This window comes from Lynx canadensis, chromosome C2 (assembly GCF_007474595.2).
Source record: "Lynx canadensis isolate LIC74 chromosome C2, mLynCan4.pri.v2, whole genome shotgun sequence".
Lineage (NCBI taxonomy): Eukaryota > Metazoa > Chordata > Mammalia > Carnivora > Felidae > Lynx > Lynx canadensis.
In genome coordinates this window covers 72,895,918-72,919,556 of record NC_044311.2, presented here as the reverse complement: position 1 = coordinate 72,919,556, position 23,639 = coordinate 72,895,918, and the positions used below count along the sequence as shown (strand labels likewise).

Below are 23,639 nucleotides of genomic sequence, written 5' to 3'. Positions count from 1 at the left end.
TTATGGCCACGAATGACTAGGAAAAGTACCTACACATGTTGATTTTGGGGTTACAAATTTTACCAAGTAGGTGAATTTGCAAATAAGGAATCTAATGAAGAAGACCAACTGTATTTTGGCTTACTAACCTTTTATTTCAGTCTTTTCGACTAAATCAAGTTTCTTGAACAAGAGCTTTAAGAGATATTATCAATTAAAACTAAAAACAAATTTTTGAAAGACAAATAGTGTTAATATGCCCACAGGCAGTCAAGCATGAACCTTGAAAGGGAAAACGTCATGTAGTAGGTATATTTTTAGGTGTGTAATACAAATAGCACACCTGTTTAAAGGCAAATATTAAGACAATGAAAAATGCTTTAAAATAACACTGAGCACAACAAAGCATGTTTTTCTTTCACAGTAATCAGTTTTATTTCCTCTAGGCTTACCTTAAATGGAAGAATCCACATTTCATTGTAGGCTATTAAGCACTCCTACCATTTTTCTTGGGGAAAGGTCACTTGCGAGAGGGCTTCCAGATCATAGTGGGTAATTGATTCAAGTATGATCTGTGTAAAAGAGCCTTCCTCTTTTAATGTTTTTTTTTTTAATGAAATACTTGATGTGTAATGTTAACGTTGACCACTTAACAGTGTGCTAGACAAGTAAGCATTTAAGCGTTTCACAAGGAAACAATAGTGAGATTAAGTAATTTACCCAAAACAGCATTCTGAATGAGAAGGCTGATCTTTCTCAAACCTAAAGTTCCATGCTTTGTTAACCTCTGCACTGTGGTACCCTTCACATATCTGAAAACCCAGGGATATTTGCCTTAGTGGTAAGGAAATTTGAGTCTGGGACTTTGTCCTTACACTTTCAGCTTGGGGCCTTTTTATCAGTAGGTACTCAAATGGTTTTTTAAGGGTGGGGTGGGGGGAAGTGGAGGTATGAACACAACACTGGGACATAGGAATATCTGGCATACCAGAGATTTAGTTCCCCTAATTTTGCCTTGACTGCCTCAGAGTTGACATTATGAGTCCTATGCTGCTTTATAAAAAATGCTTTGTTGGTGAGGAAAGTAGGGTATAATAAGTGGTTCTCAAAGTTAAACCTTTTCCCTCTCTTATTTTCCAAATGATGGAAATACCTATGGGGGGAAAAATTGGGATGCTTGTGTGGCGCAGTTGGTTAAGCATCCAAGTCTTGATCTCAACTGAGGTCATGGTTTCACCATTTTTGAGTTCAAGCCCCGCATCAGGCTCTGCACTGATACTGCAAAGTCTTGCTTGGGATTCTGGTTCTACTTCTCTCTGACCCTCCCCCACTTGTGCTCTCTTTCTCAAAATAAACTGAAAGAAAATTCCAGTTCTACAAAATCAGTATCCCAGAACACCCAAACCATTCAAGAACTTGTGTGAAAATAGGTGGAATATTCATACATATGTATTCTAATTCTAGAAGATTGATTATATGGTTTTCTCTGCTATCCTTACTCTAGAATCGAAGCAAAAAAGGGCATAAGGCAGGTAGAAGTAAAAAGTAGGTAACTAGCATCTTTAATACAGGGGTAAAACCCTAAGCATGTTAACTGTGCCACACTAGTTATATTCAGCGTACTGAAAATGTACACCTTACCTTAAACCCTGCGTCAGAAATGATTATTTAAAAAATTCACTCAGGCAGAATGCTTCAAAGAGTTGACAAGTCACGTTTAAGTTTCAACACTCAGGCTAGAATTGAAACAGTTGTTTCAATGGGAGAACAGGATAGAAAAAATATCTAAATTTGAGATAAAGTACAAAAACACTGTTTAAAATGTTAGAGTGAGGTTTTGGTTATAAAAAAGAATCTTGGACTGAAAGTAACCTTGAGTACCAGGAAACATCAATGACCTAAGCTCCTTTTGCTCTTGGCACTGTTGAGTACTGTGTATCTCTGCTTTACAGCCAAAGCCAAGTGTTGCCTTAGCAACAGAATATAGAAGGAGCTTCTATCCAGTGTTACTAGTTTTTCCTGACCAAAAGACAATGTCTACAATCCAGTGTTAAGGTCTAATATGAATATGTTAACACTTGCTGTTACCTTAGTACAAGTGCAATTAATGGCATGTCAAAAGTAATGTTTACATTCTTCTTTACAACCTGAAAATGGGCAGGTTGAAAATGAAGCTCAAACAGGTTGACACAAGCTCCAAGGCAATATAAATTGGTTTATCCACAAAAACTGTGGGAAATTTTTTGCAATACTCTCTAAATTAAAAAATGAGCAACTACTTTTAACAATGCAAGTAAAAAAGTTACAAAATTATTCACAGAATACCCCTGTAATTTCACCCCAAGAAAAATTTACCAATCACTGAAACAAATTTGGCAAGTTATTAACTAGTATACTAGGGAATAGTGGGGCTTTAGGACTGAGATCAGTGAAAAATAATCTTGCCCTTGCTTTTTGCTATCTTTAGACTGCACATGGCATAGTTGGAAATGTCTGGTTTAAGTACACAGAAACTCCCAATTCTATAAACCTATACCTGCAATTTTCAAATTACCAAAGAAGTAATACGCAAACCAAATGTATTGGTGGAGATCCTCTTAAAGAGAAAGCTACATGATAGTCTACACCTTATTTCAGTACTTGAAGTAGTAATACAGAAGGTACAGATGATTCTTTATAACATGATCTGCTGATAACCTTTTAAAAAACAACATATTTCTGAGTGTATGTACATCTCTCACCAATAAGGGGTCTTCAGGATGATTAGACTCTTGGTTGATTTCTAGAGTAAAATGATCATACTTAAAAAATCATACATAAGAAAATGCCACGTTTGTAGGTCAAAAATGGTCAACTGTGGCAATCTCCTATATTTCAACATATTGGACTTTCAACGAGTGCAACTTCAAATTACTACCACTTGCCAAAATTTAACTATACATAGCAGACTGTTGCTTTGAGTTTCTGAAATAAAACCCAAATGCTATCAAAGGTTGTGACTACTATCCATTCAAGAAAGCTTTCTAATAAAACAAAGTTTAAAAAAGGGAGTCCCCAAATTCACTATACCAGATGTCCTTATAAAAAACATAGGGGATCCTGGGAGGGGCCCCTGAGTGGCTCGGTCCATTGAGAGTCCCTTGATTTTCAATTCAGCTCAGGTCATGATCCCAAGAGCAGAGCCTGCTTGGGATTCTCGCTCTCTGCCCCTCCCCTGCCTGCGTGTGCACTCTCTCAAAAGAAAAAAGGTATAGGGGATCCAAACCATAATAGCAAAGGTAGGAAACTCAGTGAGGATTCACACCATCCTTTTATCTTTTGGAATAATGCCAAACACAGAGATCCAGTTCAATCCAAATTCTTTAAAGCCGTCTAGAAAATCCAAGTGTAAAAGTAATTTACCTTTACTCTCCAATAATCACCAGTACAGGGCTTAATGCATTACAATCAGGTTTTCCATTCATCTGTCCTTCCTTAGATTGAAAGCTTTATTGTAGGCATAGCCTATGAGAAAACTAGGTTGATTTCAACCTCAAGAAAATGCAAATCTGTGTGAAGTTGTATCTGGTACTATTATCCAATCTAAGTGCAACATTGTTAATATGCCATCTCTGCAGAGACCTCTCTCAAATTACAAATCAGATTTCTAGCAAATAACAGCTACAAAAATACCCGATGTTAGCATCGAGGTGATGGATCTGAGCTACTAAAGAATGGCTGACATGGAGATCCAGAAAACAATAAAATACCAGCTACTTTTGCCTCTTCCTCAGTAACTTATTAGTGTTTCTGTTCTTAGATATTTTACTTCCCTACGTGTACCTGTATTTGTTTTGCACAACTATTTAGGCAACTTCCCTCAGTCTTGTTCTAAGGAATGTCTGAGGTTTTCACAAACAGTTCGATGTCCTGCTTCTCTTAACTCCACATTAAAATACACAAAACGACTTAAAAATTGGTGTATTCTTAGTACAATTTTACCAAAGGTGACTGTTTTACCAAAGGTGACTGATCTATCAACAAAGACCCATACACACCATTTTGCAAGTTTTAGGCCCACTGAAGGCTTTAAAAAGGTGATTCCATGGGCGCTTGGCTCACTCAGTTGGTAGAGTATGCAACTCCATCTCAGGATTGTGAATTTGAGCCACACGTCCGATGTAGACATTACTTAAAATCTTTAAAAAAATAATGAAATGAAAAGGTAATGCCAAACCCAAGATCCTAGGCTTGCCAAAGTTTCAGGAAAAGATTTTTATCCCCACATAATCTTAATAAGCTTCCAGATGTGATCTCACCTAAGTATTCTGAAATATGGGGGTTGCACAAGACATTTGGGCTTTTCTGCTGAGTGTCTTTTAGCATGGCCTAACTTAGTAAGTTTTCCCAGAGCAACATCTCACTTAACTGGTGTAGTAGCCAAAAAAACATACATCCCTCTCAAATAATCTGGTGGGCTACCTAATCACCAATAGCTACCGCCTTTGGGGAATAGGCTTTTTTGAATCAGAGTATACGGTATTTACCCAAGAAAAGACTCATGGTTCTGCAGTACAGAAGATGCTGGGTTTAGTCACTTGTAAATAATGAAATCTTGATACTAATTTCCTAGAATGTGGTTATTCTGAACAACTGCTTGTACAATACCCACTTTCTAAGATGGTTTTAGGTTACTTTCTCAGTGAAACAATCTTTATGGCAGAAGAATCTTAGTGAATCTATTCTACATGGAAGAAAATGAAAAATCATTTTTTTCTTTACACCGTATTTACCACTTTGGGGATTAATGAAAATTCTCTTAACTTGTAATTAATCTGTAACCCTGTTACTCTAGACAAGAATTAAAAGGCCAACAGTTTTACTTCTTTCTTTTGATGGTTAAAAAAGACATCTGTGGGTTTTTTTTAAAACTCAGGATATGATTTGATACTGTTAATTCAAAATCCAAGGATTGTACTATTCATACCACACCTTACTTATAAATTCTATTATTAGGATTTTAGGGAAATGCAGTTAATGCCATCACATGTTAACCTCAGTGATAATAAACGTGAGGTCTAGGGTTATATGTACACTGACCTGACAATTATTACATTTTTAGCAATACCTTGAAATGTCTTTCAGCCATTATAAATTAACTAAAACCACTTAACAGTTTTATGCACATAACAAATTAACACAAATTATGCACATAAAAAACACTTTCAAACATCAAGTGACAGAAAGGGCTGTCTTTCTTGCTCAGTGGTCTATATATACCACTATAGAAAAAAATCCTCCAGTAAATCCACAATTATCTGATATGACCTCACAATTATCTGCATAATTATATCATTATTACTCTTTGAAACACTTTATGTGAAGTCTTCATCTTCCTAAAATTAAGTAATGTGGCTAAAATATATACAAAAAATACAATCATTAGTTTGACAATCTTCAAAATTACTTCCTTGAGAATCAAAAACCAAGTTCATGGTCTACTTCTTACTTAAAAATTGCTCACCATTCTGATTTATAAAAATATTTTTTAGTAAATTATCAAAGGCCAAAGTAAAATTATGCATTTTATCCCACTGCCTTCCAAAAGTTGCCTTTGAGTAGATTATAAAACTTTTCCTAATTATTAAATGTATGACCAATTCCCTAAGCCAATCTATTCTAACAGACTAAATTTTAAGCTTTCAGAGGTTTCATTACAAAATAATTAACTCATCAATTAATACTTTTATACTATTTATGAGCAAGTAATGCTTTTTTAAAAGCAATTAGGATAACTATTCTAGGCCTATTACTAGTTCCAACTACTATGCTATAAAAAGTATACTGGTATAAAAAGTAGAAAGTTAAAAATCAGCAAATGGAAGATCAAAGTTTATTTACTACCTGCATACAAAAACATATTGCACATCAAACAACCAAAATCAAAAAAAAAAAAAAAAGAAAAAAGAAAAAAAGGAAAAGAAAAAGAAAAAAAGGAAAAGATACTCTACTGAAGACTAACATGTACTTTTATACAGAATAAACCTGGAAATTGATCTTTTCAGTAGTTCAGGTTATCTCTGAAATGGACATGACTAATTCAGCTTAGTGTTTTAACTAAAGCTATGTTTGATTTTTAAATACTGTACACTTTAATAAATAAACCAAACAAAGCCTCAATGTAGAACAGTCACTGCCAATATCACCCAGTGTCCCTGCAGATGAGAGTTTAACAAATGTATTCCAGTGGTCTGCAGATTTTCCTCAACATACAGCATTTAAAAAACACATTAAAACAGACCAGTTTCCAGACTAAACTAATGAAGAATTACAATTCAGTGCAAAATATTTTAGACTGCATTTCATTCTAGTTTTCCTCAGGTGAAGAAGTGGTTGCATATTATTAAAAATGTAACAAAAGCAGCTAATGCTTTCATAAAGAATATTACGTTAGGGATCCCACCCCACCCTCCTCCCCCCATCTCTGCCATATTTTGAAAACAAAATAACATTTCCTATAGCCAGCAACTTTTTTTAATGTTACATATACTATTCTCAAGGCACATCTGATGATATATTTTATAACACAGTAGGTGTCAAAGTATGTTTAACATATGATTTCTTCAGGATCCCTCCCCTTTCTGAATTCCAAATGGAGGAACTGAAAGTGCGATGTAAAGACTGGCGATCCATATTCTATCTTTGGCAAGCTTGTACAAGCACTATTGTAAAATGTAATGTAAAAGAACTGTAAACTAGGAACTTCTTCAGTTTATGAAACACCATTCAGGACTGCTGCTTCTTGAGTGTTTTCTTCTTTTAAGGTATTAATCTTTTCTTCTCCTGGAGTACGCTGTAGCTTAGAAATTTCATCGCCAGAAGCACTAGTTGGGCCATTTATTGCCTTTTCTGAAGGACCATGCTCTTCAATCACATCTTTTGCCTGCCAAAGGGAGACAACTTTTTCAACTTCTTTATAAATGAAATCTATAGCTGAGGAGGAAAACAGCTATATAAACATTAGCTAATAAATCATTTCAGTTTCACATACGACATTGGATCAAAGAATTAAAATGTTCTTAAAAGTTTCAAAGCATATACCAATGTATTCCACCTCTACTGGTCTTTCAACTCTATCTCTAGTACCTAGCAGTCCTTAACAACAGGAAGAATCTGGACTTGTTTACTGAAAACTTGAACCTAATTTAATTTTAACCACTGGAAAGCTCACCATGTAAAAGATATAAGGTTAATACCCTAAGCAAATAATGCCTATTTTACTCACCTTTACATTTCACATCTGTTAAAGCATTTAAAAGACTTGACACTTAAAGAGGTCTATAGCTATCACTGAGAAGAGATACATATAGCCTACTGCTCCCCAAATTAAGCCAATAGTCTCTGTCCAATATCTTTGGATAGACTGAATTTTACAAATGCTATTTGGAATTCTAAATGAAAAGTATTCCAGGCTCAAGCATGCATATCTTCAGTTACCTGGGGCCAAGAACAAAACAAAGAGTAGTCTTTAAAATATTATTTGTCTAGTTGGGGAAACAAGTGATCATACAATAAGATAAGAAGTAAACATAAAGCTAAACCATACCAAAAAAAATAATAAAAAAATAAAATAATAAAAAACAAAAACAAAAAAAAAACAGAAACGAAAACCAAACCAACAAAACCTACAGGTTAAATTCTCCTTACCATTTCTTTCTTGTTTTTAGCCAAAGTTTCCCTTGGGATGTTTCTTTGTCTGCTCTGAGACTCAGCTCTAGAAATATAATCTGCAACTGTGACTGTTGAAGATGAGAAAAAAATTACAGGTGTTGAAAAAATATTTCTAAAGTTTATTTATGGATAAAGAGTAATTTTACTTTTAAAATAAACTGACGGTGGGTAACCCAATTTCAAAATTTTAAGCTGGGTACCACCTCCAACCAAAAACAAAGCTTGAAAAATGTGCCTGTGATTTAGTGCTGACAATAGAAAATTCCAAGCTGGAGATCAAGGAAGCCTAGATTTAAGTCAGCTTTCTTAAGAATCCAGCCATTGCTTCTGGTTGACTCCACGGTTGGGATAAAGTTTGATATAGAAATCCACAACCAAGAATAGGAAATGCAGCATTCTCAGCCCAGTGTTTGCAATTCTCAGTGGGGAAAAAATGGGGCACATTTGGTGCAAATCACGGTGTGCTATACTTCACCAGAGATATAAAAGATGTACTCATATATTAGTTGTTTTTGTTTTTGTTTTTGTTTTTAAGTACAAGATATCCAAGTGTGGTATTTTACAGTCCTTCTTTTAACATTTCACACTAGAAACCATTGTGAGTGATCTAAAATAAAAAACTACAAGCAAACTAAAGATGGCAGACCATCACCCTAAAAACGTGGACATTAATTCTGGTGGGGAAAAGGGCCGCCATTAATTCTGTAACAATCCCTTCCCTGCTTCAATAATCTTTCAAGGGACTAACTGAAGTGTTATGTGTGTTTGCAAGGAAGTGGATGGCAATAGTGACATAAGAAAAAGACTAACACAAGCTAACACCCTTCTGCCAACCCAAGTGGAAAACAATGATCTCTGTTCTACAGGTACTCTGGCCTCACTTTACACCTCAATCCTTTCTCTTTAGGACTTTATAGCTTAGAATTTACTGATTTGAAGAAATGTCAAAATGATTGCTCTCTTTCAAATAATTATTTTCTCCCAGAAACTGGTGAAGAAAATAAAATCTCTGATTATGTGAAATACAAGGTATTTTAAATTACAGGATGAGAGCAGGTTTATGTAAAGAATGAAAACTTCAGGTAAATTTTAAATTATTTATTTAAAGTCACTAGGGGAGAAATGGTCAGTCCATTAGTTTCAAATTATATGAAAATAAATCATTTTGATAAAATAAGAAAGCTGGATGGTATTTACAATTCACTTTTTTGTGATCACAAATTAACATAATCCTTTTATAAGATCCAAGAACGTTCTGAAACTACTAATCTTTTTAAATCTCAAAAAACCACTTAATTCAGAATGCAAATCATTTATTAGAAACAGCACTAAATAAAAGATGTTTCCTGTCTAAAACTGCCTCTTGTCTTCCAAATTGTAAGAAACTCACTGTGCTCATTTTGAAGCTTTTAAAATCAATTTAAATCCACTGTTAATTTATAAAAACATTTATTAATAGTTTCCACAATTAAGAAGAGGAATACTATCAAGTCCATTTCATTATTATGTACACATATATGGTGGCAAAAACATTCTAGAAATGATTCTAGTTTGTGTAACACCTTCATGAATTCATTCTGTTTCCACAGTTCAACCCTTAGTGACACCCGGAAGAACTCAGCTACTTGGAAACCCTTCTGCATAGACAGACATATTGCTAACTTTGAGTATGTGACAACTGTTAGAACCCTTCATCCACTATGCACACACACAGAATAATATACTTTTTTGATATGGGTATCAACATTAGAGGCACATAGCTGGAAAGGTAAAAACTTACCAGTGCCCCTCCCCCATAAATGGAGGTACAACTAAAAACAAACTCAATTGACTCAAAACCTGTTTATAGCTAGTCCTTACAATACTAGCCACTTAAAAGGTCAATGAAGATTAATTAATAATTAGAAAAAAAGATAGGCAATTTGTGCAGCATAATTTGGACTGTAGAATTTCCTAAGTGGTCTAAGTAAACCAACTTGACACAAGTGCTATAATCACATTCTTATTAGTAAGGAATATTCACTGCTTAATTTATACTAAAAACAAGAAATCTTGGGCAAATGAGAATAAAATAAATTATATAAGGGAATGTTGACATTTTAGGAGGCTACTTTCCAGGAAGCACTGCCAGGGGCAAGGAGAAAATGATGTGCCTGTTCCATTAATCCTATCTTGGGGGGCTGGAGGGGGGGGCTTTTAACAGGTTTTTAGGGGGAGGCGGCGGAAAGGCAGGCTAGGGAACAAGAATTTCTAGGAAAAGTGGCAATCCAAAGAACAGAGTAAAATAGGAATAAATGCACTATAGAACACAAACCATATTACTGGACACCCCAAACTACTCAATTTTCAATTAATATCATACAGAAAAATCTGCCTCTTCTTTAACACCACTATGTTTTTGATGTCCACTGACTTAATAAACCACCATCCAGTTAAAAAATTATGTTATATGTTAAACCCACAATGTAGCTTGAATTTTCTTATTTATAAACTATGGCCAGAAAGTACTGTATTCACCACTGTGCCAACTTTAAAGAACAAAATAAATATGATCGCTTGATCTAAAGAATATTTCTAACACTACAGAGAGAAGAAGAGAAAGGAAAACAATAAAAAAACTTGGTGGAAACTTTCTATTTTTGACAATATTAAATTCCTTTTAAATTTACAACTACCTTTAAAACACGGACTTTTCTTCAAGAATGGAACTAACACCTTTAAAACCAGTTTTCCCAAATGTCTCTGCAACCACTAAACCTAAAATATTAAAGATACTTGAATTTACATTCTGTATTTGGGGAATACACACCCAAAAATTTGCTTTTGTAAAGAATGCAGAAAATGATTAGTTCAAAAGGGGTTTATTTTTGGTGCACACATTTTCTTCATTGTGAATATACACGTGATTCTCTGTACACAGGAAACGGAATTATGTTCAAAATAATATAGACACAGCAAACAAGTTTCTTTGAAGTTACTAAAAATTATATCTACTTAAATTAACATTCTAAAACTAAGTAAGTACTATTAATTTGAATAGTTAGTAGGTGTAAGGGAAAAGGCATCACACTACAGTAAACAAAACATAACATGCATTCCTCTTATTAGAAAAAAGACACTTTCAAGTATTTTTCTCATTTATGCTTTTTTTTTTTAACTGTGGGTATTTACAATTCCCACAAAAATGAGGTGCTGAATCCAGATATAGTGAGCAGCACCATGCAAAAGTTGCCCAGTTTTGCCAATCAACCTCAACCACAATCTACAACATAGTCCCTGGGATGGCAGGCCCCAATTCAAGTATGAAGAATCTGCCAAGTGGACAAAATAATGGTCTTCTCAATAGTATTTCCATGTAAAAAAATTAAAACACAACATTAGTTCAATTAGACAGGTTACTAAACATTTACGAAGTGAAGGAAGAATGCATTTTAGTAGTCTTATTAGTTGAGAAAACAATTTATGTAATGCACATCTTGAATGTATATGCACACATGTGTACATGTAAGTATAATATATTTAGAAAGCAGACACATGACATTTTTTTCATGCTTGTGACCTGGTGTTGTCAACAGGTCCACTCAGAAGTTACCTGGCTGTCTATCTTCTGCCTGACCCCTGAAACGACGCCTGCGGCTACGATTGCGTCGCTGGGGTTTTTTTTCACTATCATCTGTAATTGCAAAGTTTACCATGAACTATTCTGACAAAAACAAAAACAAAATAAAAAAAAACTTCTTTCCTTCAAAGATTTAAGAAAAGCGAGAGACAACCTTTTAATTAAACAGGGAAGATAAAACGACATACATTACTGACAGGAAAATAATTTTGTAGTTTTAACCATTTCAAATAGATTAAAAATGGAATTACCATCTGGAAAGTAAGAGGGTTTTAACTCTTAATTGAACAAACTGAAAGACTTAATTTAAATTACCATGATTCAGGAATAAAGTCTTCCTTTCCAATACAATTTAGTTTTTAGCAAAGTTAATAACATTTTAGCCCTTTGAAAGTTAATGCCTACTCAATATACATACCTTCACTAATGTCATCATAATAATTTCTAAAGAAGCAAGCAGAAAGCCCAATTTTGGTTTATGAACAGTAAGAGTATTAAGTGCCTTGCAGTTTGAATATTTATATTGATTTAATGGCATCAAAGGGCACTTTTAATAAACACTTTCAAGTTTCAAATAATTTGGCTATATAAATCTGAAAACCAGACATTTCAGACAGATACAAAGCTATCTACCTTGTTTGAATTGAAGTAAACACTAAGAAAACTTCAGTATGTGAATTGCATTAAGTTTGGGTTTTGTTTTGTTTTTGTCTTTTGAAAAAAGCATCATACATTAATAGACAATAATATATCTTTTCCCTAAGTGCTTACATACCTAGCCCATTTTCGTTAACTGAAGCTGTATCAGATTCAGTCATCCCATCCATCAGAACAGCATCTTCATCAGTCCTTCGTCTACGAGACCGCCTACGACGGTTAGTACTGTGATGAGATTCGCTGGCATCAGTGTCTGCAGTCTGATCAGATTCTGTATTATCAAGTAAGCTGTATGGATTGCTGTCTGGATCTTTGAGCACTATATGCATGTCAGAGGCAAGAAATATTCGTTTAAGAGAGCTGCAGTCATTAGAAATGCTTTGATCTATATTGAACTACATCTACAATTCTCCCCCTATATTCCATATTCAAAAAAAATGTTTCCTGTATGACTATTTTTCCTGGAAAGTAATATGAAGAACTTTAAATGGCAATGAAAAATTAAAGCAGAAGATGAGCAAACACCGTCACCTTCCTACCACTTCTCTTTGACTTGTTTTGAACATGTATTAGAAAATAGTATATTATTACTTGCTATTTTTGACATTCACATCCTTAGCTAGTCCTACCCAGAAGCTAGAGAAATGAAAAGTGGAGAGACATAAATACACAATTTTGTCCCCTTTACCAAGTTCAAGGTGTCAGCTGCTTCTTTGTGCTAATGTTAATGTGCTATACCCAAGTAAATCACAACACCTGCATTCCATGGCATAATAGAAATGTTACTAAACTGAAGCAATCAAAACAAGTCTATACAAAAAAAATCAAACTAAGAAGGTTCAAATTCTAACTGGTTATAGGAAAATATAAAGTTGACTAGTACTCCCATCTCCAGAAACAAAGAATGAAGGTGGGGTAAAGTAGGGTGAGGGTGAGAAAGGGAAAGTTTTAAGATATAATCATAAGGAAAAAAATACCCATCTTACCTATGTGCATTTATTGCCTCCACCAATCAAATTATAGAAGAAATTCACCTAATCACGATTTTTCCTTTCTAAGTTTCCGTAACAGCTAGCAAGCTAGCATCTTTGCAAAAGACACTAAGTTTATCCATTAATCATAAGCACTAGGTAAAGTACATTTATTGTGCAATTCAGCATACTACAATTTTACAAACCTTGGTAATAGTGAGCAATGTAGTAAAATATAAAAGTATTTCCCTAAAAGCCTGTAAAATAAACTTAGGGCTCAAAGAAAATCACTGGAACAGGAGTACCTTTTAAAAATTGTGTGATTTGTTCCAGTTTTTTGTAGTTTGTAAGCAAGTCTGGTATATATTTAATTATATATACGTATGTTCTATAACATTTAAAATACCATATAAACTTTCACGAGGTATATATATACATTAAGAAAACATGGTTTTCTTAAAGTGGTATACAATAAAGATATGTTAAGGCTGTATCTATGACATAATCTAGTTCACACATCTCTAATGATTCTGTCCCCCAGCCCATTAAACTAAGCAAAAACATTCTCACAACTCCTACCAAAAAAAAAAAAAGGGGGGGGGGGGAAGGAAGAAAAAGACAAAGTTGCTCATGCATCTCAGTTCTCAGTCTTCTATACAGCTCAATTCCTCAAACAACACAAAAATTTTTAAATTTCACAATTCTTCCCTGTTCCCAAAATCGTACATAGTGCAGCAAAAGTTCTCAGTTGATTTTCAACATTAAGAATATTTAGTATTACATAACTTAGATCTCTCTTTGCATTAGAATTTTCTGGGTCTGGCAAACAAATATAGAACCCAAAAATTCTAGCGGGAAAAAAAAACATTCTAATTAATTATGTAAGCCCCCCAAAACTAGAGAAATCTTTGACCACTGAAACAGAATCAGCCAACCAAAATTTCTGACTGGAAAATTCTAGCTAAACCTTCACTGAGAAACACTCTCCGTGGTTTCTCCTTATCATATGCTCCACTACCTTCCTCAGCGAGAAGACACTTGGGGAATGAATTAACTTGTACAAGGTTATACTGTTTACAAAATAAGGATGCTGACATAGTATATAAAAGACTACCAGAACTGATGGAGGATTTGCCACCACGTGGTCCACCACGACCTCGACCCCCTGAAACACTTCTCCCTCTTCCTCCTGGGCGTCTCCTACTGTCACGCTGATGTCGGCTCTCTCGATCATCTTCTCCTGCCAATGACCAATCACTCAGCTCGTCTTTACGCTCAGATTCTGTTTCAGAGGGGTTAGACAGCTCAGAGTTTGTACCTTGGGAAAGAGAACATAAGCCAATTAGATTCTTGATTTTTTAAAAAAAGGGAAAATAAGGAGTGAAACTTTCCAAAATTATTTCCTACAAATTATTTTAATCACCCTATTAATTGGCTGATTCAAAGGAAGCTAAATTAAAATTAATGTGAAATTTACTAAGTAATAATCAAATATAATATTATACTAATAATATAGGATCTACTAGTGGGAGATTAAAAATTGGTTTAGATATACTATAACTTGGTAATTATACTTAGCAGAGATTTGTTTCCATGAATACAGAAAATAAATATTAAAACAAGCAAAAAAAAAAAAAAAACTGGTTTAGATGTGCAGAAATACAGCCAATATAGTATTACAGCAAAGACACAAAACATTACATAGATAATGCAAATGCAGTTAGTATCTGGAAATAGTCAAAAAAAAAAAAAAAAAAACACTTGCCCACTTTTAGGTTTTAGTATAATGAAATAACCACTATTATATTTTAAGCAAATTTAATCATATTCAGAAAAACAAATAGTTTAATTGTACAGTGTATTCTACCATTATTTTATTGATTCTAGGAAGCACACTATTTCACACTTTAACATGTCTGAAATCACAGTGTTTCTCATAATTGATAGTGTCTTATAAATTGTGAGTGTATCTTTAGTGGTTGTACATAAAACAATTACATTTTACGAACAGTGACTTAAATTAGAATACACTATTTGAAATTACAGAATAAATTTTAAGAATGTTACTGAGAAGACGACTTTAACCTGACAGAAAAATTTATCATGACTCTAAGAGTTTACAGACCATTTCTAAGGTTCCAGTGACCTATTTTAATAGTGATCTTTTAAAAATGTAAACATTGCAAAGATTCTATAAAAGCCTACAATATCATTATCATTATATCACAATTATGTGTTAGATTTAGATGACTCAATCACTACAATACTCATTTCCACTTCTATTCTTTGTTAATTCTGGGATGCCACTTCCATCCCTCCCTTTTATATCAAATATCCAAATAGAACTCTCCTTGAGAGCCCAGGTCAATTTGTAGTTTCAGACCAATTTAACTGAAAAGACTCCTCCCCTCCTCTTATTTCCTTAAAAGTAACATGTATCTATCATGCAATGCTGTCATGTGTAGTTTTCTATTTTTTTCCCTTTGGATTTACATCTCCCTTGGCCTATGGTAGAGCTTTCTTCTACCTCTAAATGCCCCCCCACACCTAACAATGTGCACAACAATTCTCTGTTAAAGCAATCTGCTGCATGACTTTGATATTCATTTACTCATCTCCCAAATAAAAGTGATTCCATGATAAACCACAAGTTCCCTAGAGTTAAACCCCAGTCATTTGATGATAGAAGTAAAATGTAAGAATTCTTCAGATGCACAACAGTAAGGTACCCACAAAACTTAACAAATGAAGAGGCCTAACAATTTCCTTTCTCCTTTAAAGAAAATTCTTCAACATTCATCTTTTTTTTTCTCCACTTGACATTAAATATGGATGTAACCAGTCAATGATATAAGAATGACTTAGTTGGAACTTTTATAAAAAATACAGCAAGTTTCTAGTATTTACACTCAAGTGTGTTTATTAGGAACGAGAATCTCACAAAAGAGAATGTCTCTCCCAAACACTTATTTATCCAAATGACAAAAAAGAATTTATTAACTGATGTCACGGTTTTGTTGGAGTAAGGGCAATTTATCATTTCATGAGTAGTGAAAACATCCTTTGGAATGTATCTGAATTTACTGACAAACCTATGCACTGCCTGAAAACATTACCAAAATCTGAAGATAAGTCATCTCATTTTTTAAATTTTTACAAAGTCCCTATTGAATTCTCTCTAGAAATACAGTGTATTTAACTCAATGTCACAAGCAAGGGAATTCCTACTAAAGTTTAACCTAAATCTAATATTCACAGGAGTGCTGATACATAGGGGCACATGTACCCCAATGTTTACAGCAGCACTTTCAACAACAGCTAAATTATGGAAGGAGCCTAAATGTCCATCAACTGATGAATGGATAAAGAAGATGTAGTTTATATATACAATGGAATACTACTTGGAAATGAGAAAGAATGAAATCTGGCCATTTGCAGCAACATGGATAGAACTGGAGGGTATTATGCTAAGTGAAACCAGTCAGAGAAGGACAGATACATGTTTTCACTTATATGCGGATCTTGAGAAACTTAACAGAAGTCCATGGGGAGAGGGAAGGGGGAAAAAATAGTTACAGAGAGGGAGGGCGGCAAACCACAAGAGACTCTTAAATACAGAGAACAAACTGAAGGTGGATTGGGGTGGGGGGGTGGGGAAGAGGGGAAAAAGAGTGCTGGGCACTGAGGAGGGCACTTGTTAGGATGAGCACTGGGTGTTGTATAAAAGCCAATTTGACAATAAATTATATTAATAAAAAAATATAGTATTCAAAAGACTTAAGGGGGAGTGGTCTAAATCATAAATACATTTCAGTAGATAAGACAGATACTGAAGTCAAAAACAAAAATGACTAATGAATTGGCTAGTGCTTTTGCTTTATTCATATTAAATAAAGCTTAAACATTTCTGGGATGGCAAAAAGAACTTTGCAGATGTGATAAGGTTAAGGATACTGAGGTGGGGAGATTATCCAGGTGAGGCCAAACTAATCGAGTGGATCTCAGCTACAGAGAACCAGAGACAGAGCAGAAGAACTCTACAGTCACTGGCTTTACAAAACAGACAAAGAGGGGGTCAGAAGCTGGAAATATCAAGGGAACAGATTCTAACCTGGAGCCTCAAGAAAGGACGAACACACAGTCCTGCTGACAATTTTAGCCCACTGAGACTCATGTCTGACTTCTGACCTAGAAAACTCTTAATACATCAGTGTTAAAGCCTTTAAATTTGAAATGTGTTAAAGCATCAACAGAAAACTAACTGTGTTGAAATCACTGCAACCATTCTTTTAATTTTGTAAAATAGAAGTTAATGAATCAAAAAAAATGATTTACACTGGGCTTTAAAAATGATTCAAAGTAATCCATTTTTTGACTCCAAATACTTATTTTTAACAGAACTTTACATATTTTCCCCTCTCCAAAACTTCTAAAAGCTCTTATGAAGATGCTTTACATCCTTTGCAATGATCATGACTGCTTAACAGCAAAAGTACCATGTTTTATCAACTCCAATATGCCATCCATTCACTGAAAGACATATTTTGTGTGCCACTAAAGAAAATGTTGCCAATTGCAGTTTTAAAACATCATCCATTCTAAGGTATATACCAACTTCAGTGCTACTAGAAAAAGTTTCTTACGTGACTGACACACACACACACACACACACACACGTATATGTGTGTGTGTACATATATATATTATCACCTAAAAATCCTGGTATTAAGTAGAAAAGAGAACATCTATAACCAAATTCAAATGGTTTTCTCTCAAGCCCACTAAAATTCAATAGCTATTTCAACAAACGCAATGATACTACTGGTCTGCAAAGTCTCAGAGGTAAGAGTGCCATCTACTGAACAACTTGCATAACTTTCTTCAATCCAGAGGATATTCCCTCTACCACTCATAAAAACTTATTATCATAAAAACTTATTATCACTTTCAACAAAGGTATTTTGCAAAAGACTGGCCTCAGTAAGTTGACTTCCCAAAGGCTTATAAAAGTCTTCAATGAATTCACCATCCTCATCATCCAAAAAAAAGCCAAATCTAATTATCTGTACTAGCAATTTGTGACTCTAGAATCATTCAATATACTTATTTTCTCTTTAATCACTCATTATCTGTCTTCTGTATTAAATGTATTTTCAAGAATACAGTAGTACTTCACAATTCTCAGATCTTCACATGCTAAAACATGTTCCTGGAATTTTGCTTTTCAGCTCTCAATACAGAGTTAACTTTAAATAATAAAAAATATCAAGAAATTAGAACATGGAAATATAAGAAAGGAAAGGGATAATTAACCTTTCAAGTCTACAACAAATCAAAGTACAGATTTAATATAATGTTGGCATTAGATGAGTCTTCAAACATGAAATCAGATGTGGAATCTGCACACTGTAAGCTTTTATGTATTCCCACTTTCTCTAAATGCCTTCTATTTTGGAAAAGGCTTATGAAATATTTTCCTAAAGCAGTTAGGATGAACAGAGGAATGGAGAAAAGAGAAGGAAAAGAGAAAGGGAAGAAAACAAGGGAAGACAAATCAGGTCACTGCTAAGATCCAAGTCCAAATGCAGAAAAATGGAACTCCGAAGCTGAAGAAGAATAAGTGAAAATTTAGGATTAGAAAATTGTTGACCACCACCATCCACTGGCCCCTTCATACATCGGTTAGGGCCCCATCCTCACAATGAAATACATTTTAGAAAAATGTTCATCTATAAAATATTGATTTGGTTCTGGCTTTTAAAAAGCCCTCATTTTAGTGAAATGTTCTTTGGACAAAATATCGGCAGATGTGAGAGATTTATATTCAAAACTGCCAACAGAGCTATTAAGTATATTTTAAAAAGCTAGTACAGATGTGCTACATACAACCTTAGCACACTAATTAGCATAGTATTTCATTTTTACTTCTCCTGGAGGGTAGGCAAAAGAGGATTAAAAAAAAAAAAAAAGATTCCTAGCAGTATCATCACCATTAGTAGGTTTGGTATGTTTACATTCTATATATAAATATGTGTACAATTCCATATATATTTAGAATAAACATGATCATGAACTGCCAACCTAACAAAAAACATGTTTGATCTCATTACATAGCTCCTTGAACATCATATACCTTTTACAGTCATTACTATAAAGACATATGACTTGGAACACTCTCCTGCCCTCCATGCCAAAACAGAGTGAAGAACTAACTAAATCAAAAAGTTTAAAAAAAAAAAAAAATTGTTTTTTTTACCATAACCGGAGGTGTAATTAGGGCCCCGACGACCTCTGCCTCTTCCACTATAAGACCTAGAACCTTGTACAGAAGAGACGGTACTTTCATCAGTGGCATATCCTTTTTCCTTTTCAGGCCCTCTGGTGGAAGAAGGTCTGAAACCCATACCAATCTGTCGTAGCTGTTCATCAATCTGTAGGCGTTCCATTCTTAGCTGTTCTACTTCCTATGAGTAAAACAAAAAAGGTAAATATTCTTCTATGTTGTATCATTTTTACCATCTTAAAAAAAAAAAAATGAAGCTATACTACTCCCTACCAATGAAAGAAACTATGATCGTGACCAATTATTTGGTAAAATACAACTGTGTACTTAATAAATACAATTCACAAGGTCATTTGCTGACTCAATTCATTAAACGTTTATTAAATACCTTACTGAGCACCAACTACGCTAAGTGTTACAGGCATACAATATTAAAAAAGACAAGGACTCTCCATGTTCAAGGGTATGTTTAATGGACAAGCATTAAACTATTTGTTGGTGGTTACAAGGCAGAATAAATGTTTCTTATGCTAGGGCAGTATTCTCACTGGGAGTTTTAGTTCCTGTATGTAATAATGTATGTATGCATAAACTGTTAAATAGCTAATAATTACACAATATTACCAGACTCACCCCTCAAGAAATTAAAACTCTGCTAAGTGGGATATAGGTGCCATGTATAAGAGGGACTATTAACCTACTTTTCCATCAAAACAGTGACACCCAAGTTGTGGCCTAGAGGTACCAGGAGACTTGGTCATTCAGAAACTAAGGTCATTACAAGATGTGAAGGTAAGGTAACTTGACAAAGCTCTTGACTAAAAGGTAGTAGAGTACTAGAAGATAAAGCATGAACATAAAATGCCAGACTGAACTAATAAGATATCTAGAGATGAGTTTCAAAAGAATGGTATCAGATGTGCTTTCAAAATATTAACATAGCAGCAATGATATGAGTGACTAAAAGAAAAACCCACTACTAGAGACAGAGCTGTTGAAGGTTTTACAAGAGAAACTTAGTAATAAAAGTAAAAAAATAACAATTGTAACTTTTAGTAACTTATGGGGCATTTTCCTAAAACCCTTGCTCTTTATTTATCAACTCAAATAGATATTAGAAACAATGGTTAAGATCAAATGAGGTCTACAGGGTAGTGCATCTGATTCAGAGAACACCAAAGTTACCAAGAAAGCACACTTTCACTCCCAGTTCTCTGCCCTATTTGCACCTAAAACATCAAGGTAAAATAAAATGGTTTCAGTGTAGCACAGGTAGATACATAAAGTGATGACAGTCACGTTATAGGAACACAAGCATGATCATTTCCTAAAGAGTAAGGAAAGAAATGTAACAGTTCAGAAAAAAGAGAAACAACGTGCATAAAGCCCATCATTTTATTATGGGACTTTAAATTTTTAAAATTTTTAAAGGACTTTTTACTTTTAAATTCTCATGTAGAAAAACAGGGTAAATCTGAAGCTTGATTAAATTAAATTATTTTAAAATAAAGAATTGAAATTTAACATGAATATAAAATTGATGTAACCTTTAGTTTAACATGTGAAGCAACAATGACATGAATGTGGAACAGCATACAAACCTTTAGATAAGCAATATGGTACTCTAAAAGAACTTGCACATTTCCGATGCTTTCTTTAGTGCCAACAAATACAAATGGAACCATACCCTGTAAGAAAACACAATGTCTTCAGTATTTAATATTTTAACAAAGTTATAGTATAAATGTGACATACCAATGTATAGTTTGGAAAACTTTTCTAAAACAGCGATTTAAAATTTTAAATTTTTACTTTTAAAATACCAGTTTATATCAGATTTTCTAATTTCTAATTCAATCTTTCTCTGTATACAAACCACCTTTTAAAGACATTTTCCTTGAACTGGTATGAATGTACAGACTAGATATCTCACCTTGGTGGTGATGGCTTTAAAATGGTAAAGTACATCACCTAGATTATCCCTGACAAGGGCACATAACAAAACCGTTAACGTCTGTGTATTGGAGGGAGTGCTTCCTGACCATTAACACAAGTGTCACCTAAGGAATACAAACATTTACACAATATAAAGGAATTACTAATATGAGCAAATATTTAGTCACCACTATTAAAGCAAATCACAGGATTAACTTTGCTGAATTTATGAAGTAGTACACTCCCAGCTTCTTAATGGCTAAGGAAAATAAGTAAAGCCTAAATACACTCACCCAATCAGTTTCAGTGCCTTGCCTTATTTTGATTCTACAAATTAGTTCCTAACAGCTATTTAAACAGATTGGCTAAGAGAGCCTGAAAAAAGGGAATATAACAAGCTTAGGAAGTACGGAAGTCTTGACCCTGTCCTCTGGAATTCACAAGCAGATATAAGAGAGTGCAAAGTGAATTAATAAGGGGGGGGGGGGGGGGGGGGGGGAGGGGTGGAATCTAAAACATTTTAAGCACATACTATATTTCTGGGAGTATATTATTTATTCTACATCTGTATCTTAATATTCATTAAAAAGTAACTTTAATACTCCAATTAAAAAAAATAGTCCACTTTTACAGTTGAGAAAGCAATTTGCCCAAAGTCATATAATTAGCAAATCAGTCAGCCAATTTCATATCCGGTCACCTAACTCCAAATAACAACTACATGTTACTTGCCAGAATCTACACTAAGGAAAATGGACAAATAAAACAAAGTCCCTATTCTAAAGGCAATCACAATCTCAGGAAAGATACTAAACATTTCTGCAATAATCTTATTATGTAATATTAGTGATATCAATAAAAAACACAAGAATATTAAAGTAGAATATGGACTATGCCACCACCCCAGATATGGAAACTTTGGGAATTCCTAAGAATATTATTAAAGTAAATGTTAAAAACAAATAGAATTTACCAAGTAAGTAAAGAAGAGAAAGTCATTCCAGACAGATGATCTGGAAGGAATTAAGAGAAATACAATGCCTTGACCCTGAAGATGAGATGCTATCACCAGTTAGCTACCTCCAAAGGACAGGCAGAAACACAACCTTAAAGGCACATATACTACAAAATATTTTAATGAGTACTATAAAGCCACAATAAAAAATCTGAAGAGTAAATGATTATTACTAAATATACAGATTTCTAAGAGTTTTTTCAGTGAAATTTCTTGATTTTTTAAAAATACTAGTAACTGATCACTTATATTTAATAGATGGCACTGAGACTACCAACTAGCACATGGGAAAAATAAAGCAGGATCCCTGTTCCTAATACACACACACACACACACACACACACACACACACACACACACACACCCACTGGAGTGAAAAATTTACATACTTAAAAAACCCCCGCAAATGAAATACAAATGAATTTCTGAATTACCTACATGTAGGAAAGACCTTGCCAAGCATGGCAAAATCAAATGTCTTAAAGTCATAAAACGAAAGTCTTAAAAAATCCCAACAGCATAAAAAATTTACGGGGGGGGGGGGGGAGGGGGGCGTATCAAGGAGAAAGAAAGAATATTTACTACAAATATGAAAAGACAAAAGACTAGCTTCCTTAAAACACAAAAGCTCTAGGGGTGCCTGGGTGTCTCAGCGGACTCTTGGGCTCCACGCCGAGCTTGGAGACCACATTTATAAAACAAACAAACAAACAAACTGGTGGCAAGTATGTGGAAAATAGACATAATTCCTACACTGGTAGAAGGAATGTGTGGTGTGTGGGAAACTAAGAAGATCTAAAAATTTAAATATCTTTTACCCTTTGATCTAAGAAATCCACTTCCAGGAATTTACTCTCCAGTTGTAAAGGATGTTTGCTGCAGCACTGTTTTTAGTACCAAAACAAAGACATAAAAAAGGCAACCAACAACCATCTAAAATCTATTAGACACAATGGAGAGAGGAGAGATATGGACAGAACATAGACACTCATTTGTTTTTCACACTATACGCTTCTGTACTAGTCTAACTTATATATAAATATTATTTATTTTTCAGTGAAAAACTCAAATCCACCAACATGGGGCTTCAACTCAGGACCCTGAGATCAAGAGTCACATGCTCTACTGACTGAGCCAGCCAGGCACCCCTCAAACCCAATGTTAAAAATTGATATAAAATATTTATCAAGCACCTAACCCTATACAATTCATTGGGCTAGAGTAGAGAATATGAGAATTCAGATTTCATTTCTTGATTCAGAGTCCATAATGTGGCTTGGTGAGGTTAAGATAATAAACAGAAGATTGAGAGAAAAACCATTAAATACTCAATTATACAGATAATAATTGCTATGATAGAGATAGAAAAAGACCCTCTCAGGCTAAAGGTGGGTCACCAAGGACTTCAGGGTAAACAAGCTATAAACAGAGTTGGCCACAGGATTTAGCTTATGAAATGGTAGCCCCAAG

General features: G+C 34.2%; 1 protein-coding gene across 6 annotated transcripts in view; it reads right to left on the bottom strand.

Moving 5' to 3' along the window:
- Positions 1-4,727: 4,727 nt before the first annotated feature.
- The window catches only part of FXR1 (FMR1 autosomal homolog 1), a 62,036-nt gene continuing 43,124 nt past the window's right edge, over positions 4,728-23,639 (bottom strand). The window contains exons 11-18 of one of the 6 annotated variants that reach the window (XM_030328713.1): positions 20,821-20,907; positions 19,343-19,400; positions 19,193-19,255; positions 14,051-14,254; positions 12,084-12,284; positions 11,282-11,362; positions 7,666-7,757; positions 4,728-6,901 (exon numbers count right to left, since the gene is read on the bottom strand). In XM_030328713.1, the coding sequence (XP_030184573.1) occupies positions 6,731-6,901; positions 7,666-7,757; positions 11,282-11,362; positions 12,084-12,284; positions 14,051-14,254; positions 19,193-19,255; positions 19,343-19,400; positions 20,821-20,907 (957 nt within the window). In that variant the 3' untranslated portion in view covers positions 4,728-6,730. Of the gene's footprint in view, positions 6,902-7,665; positions 7,758-11,281; positions 11,363-12,083; positions 12,285-14,050; positions 14,255-19,192; positions 19,401-20,820; positions 20,908-23,639 lie in introns of all 6 variants that reach the window. The other 5 variants (XM_030328711.1, XM_030328714.1, XM_030328712.1 and 2 more) reach the window with 5 other exon arrangements.